The sequence below is a fragment of the Sinocyclocheilus anshuiensis genome, unplaced genomic scaffold (genome assembly GCF_001515605.1).
Source record: "Sinocyclocheilus anshuiensis isolate Anshui unplaced genomic scaffold, SAMN03320099.WGS_v1.1 scaffold794, whole genome shotgun sequence".
Classification (NCBI taxonomy): domain Eukaryota; kingdom Metazoa; phylum Chordata; class Actinopteri; order Cypriniformes; family Cyprinidae; genus Sinocyclocheilus; species Sinocyclocheilus anshuiensis.
The window spans coordinates 397,280-408,360 of record NW_015547683.1 but is presented as its reverse complement, the minus strand read 5'-3'; the positions used below and the strand labels follow the sequence as shown (position 1 = coordinate 408,360).

Here is an 11,081-nt window from a genome sequence, read left to right as displayed (position 1 = left end):
TGTGTGTGTGTGTGTGTGTGTGTGTGTGTGTGTGTGTGTGTGTGTGTGTGTGTGTGTGTGTTGTCTTTTTAGAAATCCACTAGAGGGCGCAGTCTGATCTGAGGGCCTGCCAGCTTGATTTAAGCAGGAAACTGTCTGTTGTTTTTGCCAGGCTGTCTGCTGTGGGTGTGTGTGTGTGGAGTGTTTTAGTTTCTCCCGATATGAAGCACTGAGGTCCAACAAAAACAACATGCAGAGGAAGGGGTGAGGGGCAGACTGGGGCAGGGCAAAGGATTACGGGGGCATGAAGAGCAACCTAGTCGCCTCATGTGCACAGCAGGAGCTCGTCACTGACTTTATGCAAACTTCAAATTCATACGATAATTTATGACTACAAGTAATATTCCAACAAATATAAATGGCGTGAGTAATAATGCCAAAATATGAACCATGACTTTGCTTATTATAGCTTGCCTTTAAAGTACTTTTTCAGTGAGCCAGTGAATTAATCATTTAACAGGTGCTTTGAGGAATATTCAAAACACTTCCCATGAGGAATCTGATTTAGTAACATATGATGAGCATTTTTAGTATATAATTTAAAAAATAAAGGTTGCAAAAGGCAGTTTTGCAGTGATGCCATAGAAGAGCCAATTTGAAACAGTTCTTAACAACTGAAGAACATTTTAATAATCTAAAAAAACAATGTTCTATTCACTATAAAGAATATTTTGTGCTGTGGAAATCTTCCCTAGATGTTAAAGGTTCTTCCTGGAACCATCAATTCCAAAAAAAATTATTTTATTATATTTTATTTTATTATTTATTTATTTATCTGAACCTTTATTTTAAGAGTGTATGTAAAACAACTCTATGTGTGTCAGTCTGTTTGATATATCAACATTCATTTATTTCTAATAACCAAGACCACCTGAAAGATTTTGGTTAGTATTATTCAAAGTCAGTACTAAATCTAAATCTAAAGATGTTTACGAACCGAAAAAATAAAGATCATACCACAGATGCAGTGTTCTAGAAAGCTGTGATGCCAAAACTGATGCCACAAGATTTCATTCTCATGGGCATGTGCAGACAGTATCCTCAGAATAAAAAGTGAACATCCATTTATTCAAATGTATGCTTTGCCATAAGTGGCACTATTCACACATTTTTTATCTAATCTGATGCATTTAAACAAATTGGTCAGAGGTGCATTACATGCCTCTGTTGTCTTTACATTAGTCCTCAGTCACACATTTACTTCACACTGTCAGTGTTATATAAGCTATAATTCATATTATTCCTTCAAAATGGTTACAATCCTGTAGCACTTGAGTAGAAGACACTGGCTCATTAAGTGACTGAGAAGATCTGCAGATGATCTCATCAGTGTTGTGGAGAGTGACACTCTGATAGGTTTTGATTAATGGATTTACACACTGATCCCCCTAAATGTGATTGCACATTAATTTATGGAGTTCAGTGTGTGAAACAAGATTTGTATGTGTAAACAGTGATGAAGATATTTATGAAAACCGATTTAACAGAGAGCTCATGAGAACTTCGTCTGTAGAGCATCTCAGATGTATAAATTAGGTGTAGCCTATAGTTTTCCTGTTTGTTTTGAATGTGAATTGCTCCCTATTCAGCCTAAGCTATTTCGCTTTAACTGCCTTTTTTTCAGGTGCTGCACATTGGGTGTAACGCGTGAACAGCGCGTCCTTAAGAAACTCGTTAATGTCAAATGCGTCGTTTCCTTTTGTTTTTTGTTTATTTTGCGAGTTTGTGTCTGCTATTACCATGCAAATAAATGCAAGAAAGAGAATTAAATTCACACATATCCAAATCCTTTGCTGACATGTGATCTAATCACTAAAGTCACTCACTGAGCGCTTATGTATTTTTTTTTGTTTTGTTTTTTTATTAGACTCGCTGAATTAATTGGATTTTACGATTCATCCGAGGAGCTCTGTTTAAAGGGTAAAGGGACGAGGGTAAAACTTTTTTAATGCATAAATCAGTCATTTTCTCAGTAGTTCGCCACATTACATATGTGAATAGATATCAATTTAATAGATTAATTAATTTAGTTTCATGGAATATGTTCATCAATTTTGTATTAAGTATAATATAATGTAACAACATTTAGAACGAAACAGGTCTGTTTATGTTTCTCGTTAAGAGTTTGAATGGGCATGTAAATCTCTTCTTCATATTAAAGAGGCTGCAGTGATGTGTTGCAGTGGACGCAGAGTGTTTGAAGTGAATGAATGTCACCTTCATGTAATGTTTGAGTGAGAGGAAATCACAGAGCAATGCCTCTTTTACATTATCATTTGGTCCCAGGCTCTGGTTTCACTGGGAACCTGTCTGAAACCTGTTTAGGCATGTTTAGTTGCATGTTTAATTTAATTAAGTTTAATTTGTGCCATACAGTCAGGTACCGTCCAATTTAAGCAATAATTAATAAAAAGATTAACACTTACAGTGTGATTCATAAAAAATAATATAAATAAATAAAGAAAAACAGAAGGCTAGTTCAGGTATAAGAATACACACATTGTCAGTGCAGTTAAATTATTTTACACGCATTTTTTCCAAAATGAGGCTTTGAACTCAAAAACTTTTAGGGCTGCTTTACTATAACACATCTTTTCATTATTATAGCATCTTTATTTCCATTCATTTAACTCGCAATAATTTCTGTCTCACTCGATTTAATAAGTCCTCTCAATTTTATTCTTCATTAGTAATTAAATTCAAATGTTTCGAAAAAGTACAACGAAGTTTTACATAAAACTTTCAGGAAGCAATTAAACCTAAGCATATTTTAGAAACAAAATATGCTAGCCTACTGAAAAATAAATGTAGCCTATTTATTTTTAAATTATTTATTTGGCCAGGATGTTTAAGTATGCTTGACGTGAATGAACAAATGTTTACTATGTGGAAAAGTTAACATCCATTTAAATTCTGCGACTGCAACTCTGCGTTGTTTCTTCTCATTTTTTATTTAAAAAGTTCCATAAATGAGACGTGACGTAAAAAAAATTTTTTTGTCAGACAATTTAAGTTAAATCTAACTTGAAAGACGAGCGGGCCATTACTTTTTCATTAAGAAGAAAAACAAGGGTTAAGCTCACTTTGTTGACACTCGCTCCTGCCGACTGCGTGGCCCAAGGGTGGAGGGGGGTGCCGTGGTGGGTGGGAGTGTGTGTGTGTGGGGGGGCTGGCTGGAGACGATATATGGGATATATGGGTCCAATGGGAGGGGTGAGAAGTCTGGAGTTTAAAAAGACAGGGCACTTCTACAGACGCGCCTCGCGGACCTGACGTTCGTCATCACGCTGCCGCTGTGGGCTGTGTACACCGCGCTGGGTTACCACTGGCCGTTCGGCGTGGCTCTCTGCAAGATCAGCAGCTATGTGGTGCTAGTAAACATGTACGCAAGCGTTTTCTGCCTGACCTGTCTGAGTTTTGACCGCTACCTTGCCATCGTCCACTCTCTGTCCAGCGGGCGGCTCCGGTCCCGGGCCACCATGCTGGCGTCGCTGGGTGCCATCTGGTTCCTCTCGTGCCTGCTGGCCGTGCCAACTCTCCTGTTCCGCACTACAGTGAATGACGCCGGGAACAACCGCACCACCTGTGCGATGGACTTCAGTCTGGTCACTCTCAATCAGCATCACGAATCCCTTTGGATTGCAGGTCTAAGCCTTTCGTCCTCCGCTCTTGGTTTTCTTCTGCCTTTCTTGGCCATGACCGTCTGCTACTGCTTCATCGGCTGCACGGTCACCCGGCATTTCAGCCACCTGCGCAAGGAAGACCAGAAGAAGCGTCGTCTCCTGAAGATCATCACTACCTTGGTGGTGGTTTTTGCATTCTGCTGGACGCCTTTTCATGTGCTGAAGAGCATGGATGCGCTGTCATACCTAGACCTGGCACCCACCTCGTGCGGCTTCCTAAACTTTCTGCTTCTGGCTCATCCGTATGCCACATGCCTGGCGTACGTCAACAGCTGCCTCAACCCGTTCCTCTATGCCTTCTTTGACCTGCGCTTCCGCTCGCAGTGCCTGTGTCTGCTGAATCTGAAGAAGGCCATGCATGGGCACATGAGCTCCATGTCTTCAACCCTCAGTGCCCAGACTCAAAAGTCGGAGGTGCAGTCGCTGGCCACCAAAGTGTGAGGGAACGAAATGAGAAGAACAGAAATCATGAAGTTGAAGAAAAAAAACATTGGGTTGAGGGGTTAAAAAGGTGGAAATCTATAATTGACGGCTGGTCCGTTCTGATGTGGTGAACTTATGGACTTTGGAGAAAATATTTCTCTATGTTGGTAAATAACACTCATAGTTTGGTGTACTCTACTGTATTCATGGATGGATTGCTGGAATGATGTGACTTTGTGTGTCTGCATGTGTGAATTCATGTTCGTTGACATCTATTCGTCGACTTTGACTCGCTCAAAACACGCACACGCAGAACTATTCAAGCAAACAGGAGGCCAGTTTTCTCGAAAAACATTCAAAGTGAGCACAGTGATGCTGCACTGAGGATGAACTTGCTTGTGCTGCTGTAAGAGTGTGTGATTGTGTTGAAGCCTATATACACTGGTGTAGAGATGCAAATTGTACAGTATTTTCATACTATTTCTTTCTGCTAAGTTGCAATGTTCAGACATGTTCACATTCAGTATTTGTAGCACTTGTTAAAAGGAGATATAAAAATTATAATTTTCGTTAAACTCCCTGATGTGAATGTGTGTGTTTTTTGATGAGCGAATCAGTGTGTGTGTGTGAGAGAGAGAGTGTTCTAGTGCAAAGGTGATGCTGCTTGATTAGATAGTTTAAAGTGCAGACAGAGAGTCAGGGTTTGGAGGGGTGGGCAGACAGACAGATGGCTGGTGACAAATGTCTCTGGGAAAAAAGGAAGACAAGTGGAGGAAGGGAACACATTTGGGGGTGTGAATAGGTATATATTCATGAAATTATGTTATATTTTTGAAATTTCTGTAACTAACTACTGCTACTGTATTAAATATGTTCCTTAAATACAATACCGTCTTCGCGTCATTACACATGATTATGGGTATGCATTGGTGTGTGCAATACAGTTTAAAGGGAGTTAACATTAATAGTCCATCCATCCATTTTCCAAACCACTTGTGAAAAAGAAGTATGTTTAATTGTATTGAATGTGCAATTGTAGTGTACTTCAAATCTTAAAAGTGTATTTAACAAAAAAATGTACTTGAAAATAATATAATATTAATGGATCAAAGGCCATTTAGGTGCACCTAAAGGAAGTACACTTTCATGACTGTGTTTCATAACACACTTGAGTGCATTTTTTAAAAACCATACTTTATAAAAATGTCAAACTAAAGGTTTTATTTTAAAGTACATTTTAAATCATTGTGTTTTATTAATATTATTTTGTTTTGCTTTAAAGTACACTTATTTTTATATGTTGACTAACTGATGCACATGTAAAGTGCTTGATTATAATATAACTGTATGTTGTTATTTGACATTACATTGAAAATTAATATATTAATATGTAATTAATATATCATTTATTAAAAGTATGCTAAAGTGTACATCTTTTTCACAAAAGGATGTAGGGCTGCAGTACATTGATAGCACTGTATCTAAATTAATTCTTGTGTGAGTATGTTTGAATGTGTCAAAACAACAAAAACGCATAAAACTCAAAAAAGTACCTCTGGAATCCAGGGTTGTAGATGGACTAAAATGTTTGGTGAACAGTGTTGTGAGTTTCAAATATTTAAATAAAAAATATATATATCTTGAAATAAAATAAGAGAAATCAATGTAAAGGGTGGGGTGATCCGCCCATTAAAGACCAGTCTTACAGCACTGGAACATACACATAACGTATGGTCTAATTAATAGTGACATTGTGAGGCCCCTATGACTCCAAAAGAATGAAACACGATGGGCACATATCTGTTTGAAGCCAATTTGGGGCAAGTTAAAAATTATTTTTGAAAAGATGACCGTTAAAAGAAGGGGGAAAGGGACGCGACACACACACACATACAAGGACATCAACCAGTAACAACAGAACTGACATGACCAATAGGATCCAGACACTTTCAGATCAAAGTGAGCAGAGAAACGAATAAACGGACAGAGTAACAGAAAATGAAGAACTTGAGCACTGGCTAAAGAGTTCCCATGATAAATATCGGCAGATTGTTTTTGGCAGACTGTCTGATATACACACTGTCTGGAAGAGAGATATGATGAGGTAATCTCATTATCTGGATAAACCGGACCAGTGATGTCATCTAAAAAAAAAAAACATAGCAAACCGTAAAAGCCCAATGTGCTCGTTTTTCACAAATGCACAAAATGCTAAGCAGCTAATTCACATTTCTGTGACACTTTACTGTAATTGTAATAGTATAAAGTAAATGCAGATTGAATCAAGTATATTTACATGTAATCAATGCTTTTATCCACAGTGATTTAAAAATGAGGAGCATCAAAGCAATTTATCTTAAGAACAAACAATATTTGAAGTCCACAATACCGAGTTTTACACAAGCTTTAGCAAAACTGATATGCATAAGAAAGTAGAGAAAAAGAACATCACGTGATGTGGTAAATACGCCTATATAAAATGTATGTGAATTTTATGTTGAATGTAAAGGATTATGTGTTAAAGGTTCTCAGTTACAATCAGATCTAATGGGAATCTCATGTTTCAGGGCCTTTGTGGAAAGCATATCAAACCAAGCCTTCCAAAAGGCGTTTCAAATTAAAAGCTAATCACAACACACTTTTCTTCACTCCTTTGACAAATCTTCCGGCACCCATTCACCACCCCAACTGCACATTTACTTCATTAATTAGGTCCAAGGGGAAATAAGTCTCATGCTTCTGCCCATAGAGACTGTAAGATAAACCAGTGAATTATCATTTTTCCCATAGAATAATAGGTGATTTGAACATGTGGACCTGAGAAAAATCTCATGCTGAACATTTTGATGATTTTGCAGTGGCCTTTCAGTCAGATTTTCAAATACAGAAATACAATTAAATTCAAATAGCCTCTCTGTGAAAACAGCAGCAGGTGCTGCGCTACTATAGTGCTTGAGTGTGTAGCCAGGGCTGTTTAAAACCATTAACCTTGTCACAAAGTAAGATTATGATATACATGCATGTATGTGTCCCAGCTGCTAACCTTCATAATAAAGAGCAGAAGTGCATACCCTCTGTCATCACTACTCACCCTCGCTAATATACCCAGTCCTCGACAGGTGTGTTTCCTCACTGGCTTTTGCAGTCACTTGGGCAATCTGTGTCATGCCTTCAAACTCAAACTGAACAAATGTCAAAATGCACCGCAATGGACAGACCTCAGGAGGCTTGGGTGCACTCTATCTGACCATATTCTCATTCCTGGAAAAAAAAAAAAGATGTTAACTGAATGAAGTACTGCAATGCAAGGTCAATATATTTAGTTGTGTCAATATGTTTTATATTAAAATGTTTCCTCCATGTTGTATCAAACTATGGAAACCATTTATGATATACATGCATGTATGTGTCCCAGCTGCTAACCTTCATAATAAAGAGCAGAAGTGCATACCCTCTGTCATCACTACTCACCCTCGCTAATATACCCAGTCCTCGACAGGTGTGTTTCCTCACTGGCTTTTGCAGTCACTTGGGCAATCTGTGTCATGCCTTCAAACTCAAACTGAACAAATGTCAAAATGCACCGCAATGGACAGACCTCAGGAGGCTTGGGTGCACTCTATCTGACCATATTCTCATTCCTGGAAAAAAAAAAAAGATGTTAACTGAATGAAGTACTGCAATGCAAGGTCAATATATTTAGTTGTGTCAATATGTTTTATATTAAAATGTTTCCTCCATGTTGTATCAAACTATGGAACGATTTTTGCTTCATAGTAAAAAAAAAAAAAAAAAACTTTATATCTCACATTTGCAACTTTATTTCTTATGGCTTTATATTTCCCACTTGTCACTTTAAATTGCTTTCACACTTATTATTGTTTGGTCCAAACCAGATTTGTATTGCTCCCCCCTACACCATGATCCTGCAATACTGGAGACTGCAGTTTCAGGACCACATTTTAGGACTGCATTTCTAGGACCTGAATTTTTTTTTGCATGTACTAGCAGTTTATACTATTTTATGGCACTTGATATTCAGTTCTGTATTTGTAATATTAGGAATGATTTGCTGGTTTAATTGTCTAAATTTAATTGACATATTCTCCTAGCCAAGCCCTAACTCTAACCGTTGGTAACCCTCTTAAAGATTTTAACTAATTTGTTTCAATTTTCTGTTTATTGATTGTGTGCGACCTCCAGACATGTTCACAAGTCCCCAAGGTCCGGGTTTCTGCTTCATTAGCAGTCTGGTGTGTGGCCCGCTTGACAAAGTGCAGTAAATGGTCAAAGTGTTTGTGCAGCAAAGTAGCATGTTTATGATTACGATAATAAATAAATTAGTAAATAATATGATAACAAATACCAGTTTGCAACATCAAGCAGCAGTATGAACTGTTTTTGCACAGCTAAAAATGGAAGCGGCTGAAATGTTTAAAAAGGCCATGCTTGCGCTTACGTTAAAAAATAATGTTGAAGGATAATAAAAATAATAATAATAATAATAAAAAAACTGAATCATTTTTGTTTGTATCAGTTTTAAATGAACTCTTCTTGAGTTGGAGTAAAAGAGTTGCCTAGGCGTCACTGTCACAAAAAAATTAGGGTCCTAGAAATAGGTTCCTGAAACTGCAGCCTCTGGTATTGCAGAATTATACTATTGCCTCCACTTGCTCCACTGGATCCCACTGGCCTTTTTTGATTCAGAACCATGAAAGCTGCATCTGCTTACCCCTATTGCTAGGTAACCACTACAGGAGAACATGGCAAAAAAAAAAAAATCCAAATGACATTTTTCACATGTATAATTCTATAAACATTTGTGTTTTATTGTCAGGCCTAATGCTGCTGTCATACTGAGTTCTCTTCCAGTTTTAAGGACAGACAGACACCAACTGTTCTCATCATGTACCCGCACACACTCACATACAGAACGCAGACAGTGAGTGTGAAGTCAATAACGCAAAGTGTCTGGCCTAGCTGAACACCAGACTTGACAATGGAGCCTCTCATCTATCAAAACACAGAGGCCATCTTTGAGCAGAGCTTTGCTAAAGGACACATAGTCACACAGGAGAACATCCTCATGAGTGAAAAAACAATGCCAGGAGAGTCTAGTGTCTCCCGTTACTGTGTGATGGAGCGCAGAGCTCGCTGAGAATGTGTAACACATTAGCTCCTGGGTTTGCCTTGCGTGTGAGAATTACACAACTGTCTATGTGACAGATGAGAGTGATGTCTACACTGGGAATTTCTATAGTGGTTTTCCCAGATAAATCACATATGACGTTTGGCATCAGATCAAGTCTCTCTAAACTAAACCAGATGGGTCTTACTTCAGTCTTTTTGATATCGCAGGTTCATTATTTGCGTTTAGTCAAAAAATCATCCTTACTGCCTCCCTGTTGTGATGTGTTCTCATAAAATGTAAACTTCTTTCTATTCTGAAACCCACTTGTCTGCTATTGTATATTCCATTATTCATGATTTCATAATCTCTGTTTATACCTTGAAACTCTTGTGAAACTTTTTACCCACTTTTCCCTCATCTCCTCTTTGTTCACCCCTGTGGTTTGGGCTCTTTTGAAGTTTAATGTGATTTCTCCTCCTCCTCTGTTTAGGCAGTAATGAGCTCTGGGAGAAAAAAAGAAAGCATTAGCCTAAGGATAAACATTTCACTAAAGAGAAGTTATTCACAAAGAGTATATATGTCTAGGATTAGTGGTTTTACAGTGTGCCCATCTACTACTACTAAAGCCAATTTCAGATCCTTAAAATATGAACATTTTAACTGAATTATTATTATTGAATTGAATTATTATTGTTAATATTTTTATTAGAAGATGTTATTTTAAACAGCTTTGCCAAAAGACCAGATGAGAAAATCTTTACAACAACAAAAAATACAAAATGGTTCAAATGCTGAATCATTTGCTGGCTCATGTACAACATGTCTACACTGTAAAAAAATAAAAAATAAAAAAATAAAAAATTCTAACAGTTTCTGAGTGAAATGTTTTTTCAGTGTAGTCAGCCAGTGAATCTTTCTTTGCGTTAAACTGTTAGAAACAATCTACCAAAGCCTGAAATTTGATAGTTTTACAGCTATTTCGTAGTGTTTATGTTTATGTCCTGAAAATTTGATTCAGGGAATATATGACTTGAGCATTTGAAAAAATCTTGCGTGTGAGTTTGCAGTGTTGTGTGACACAGGATGTTTATTAAACCTGTTTTTAACAGATGATATAAGAAGTTACATTCAAGTCAGAAACATGCACTCTCTCTTTACACAGGTGTCTAATCTTTCATTCATGAATTCATATTTGGCTCCAGCTGCAGATGCTGTTTATTGCCTAAGCTTGTATGGCAAGTCTAAGGGGTCAAACCTGCTTTATGACAATTCTCAGGGTGAGACTGCTTTTCATTTCTAAAAGTTTTATTTTGAGTGCCCACTGCAGCTATTCAGACAAATCTTGCAATTGAAGAAATGGTTATTTGGATGAGTGATATTCATAGTAATGGAGGAGACAAGCATTACCGCGGGAAGTAGGGGTGCTGAGGGTGCTGCAGCACCCCGGCAGCATTTTTGTGCCATGTTTAAAAATAACTAAATAAATACAATTAATGTCATAATATTTTAAGAATAAAGTTAAAAATAATGTGGAAATTCCACCCATAGGCCTACTCCTCCAAAAAAAAAAAAGTCTGTGGCATCTGTCATTCTTTTGACTTTTTGGCTCATTATTATTAATCGAAAAAACAACAACAACAAAAAACATTAAACTTTGAACTTTTATTAACAAAATAAATAAGGATATGTTTTACTCGCGTTTAACACAAATAAATAGCCTATGGATTTCCCCTCAAACTACCTTAAAACGTTCGTAGTTTGTGGTTTATTATCTTATTAATTAAAACACATCAGCCATAAAATGG

At 37.3% G+C, this 11,081-nt stretch overlaps 1 protein-coding gene across 1 annotated transcript; it reads left to right on the top strand.

Moving 5' to 3' along the window:
- The first annotated feature begins 3,234 nt into the window (after positions 1-3,234).
- Positions 3,235-4,706, top strand: LOC107703133 (apelin receptor A-like). Its single transcript, XM_016505664.1, has 2 exons — positions 3,235-3,252; positions 3,294-4,706. Exons 1-2 carry the CDS (start codon positions 3,235-3,237, stop codon positions 4,161-4,163), a joined length of 888 nt encoding a protein of 295 aa, XP_016361150.1. The 3' UTR covers positions 4,164-4,706.
- The last annotated feature ends 6,375 nt before the right edge of the window (positions 4,707-11,081 follow it).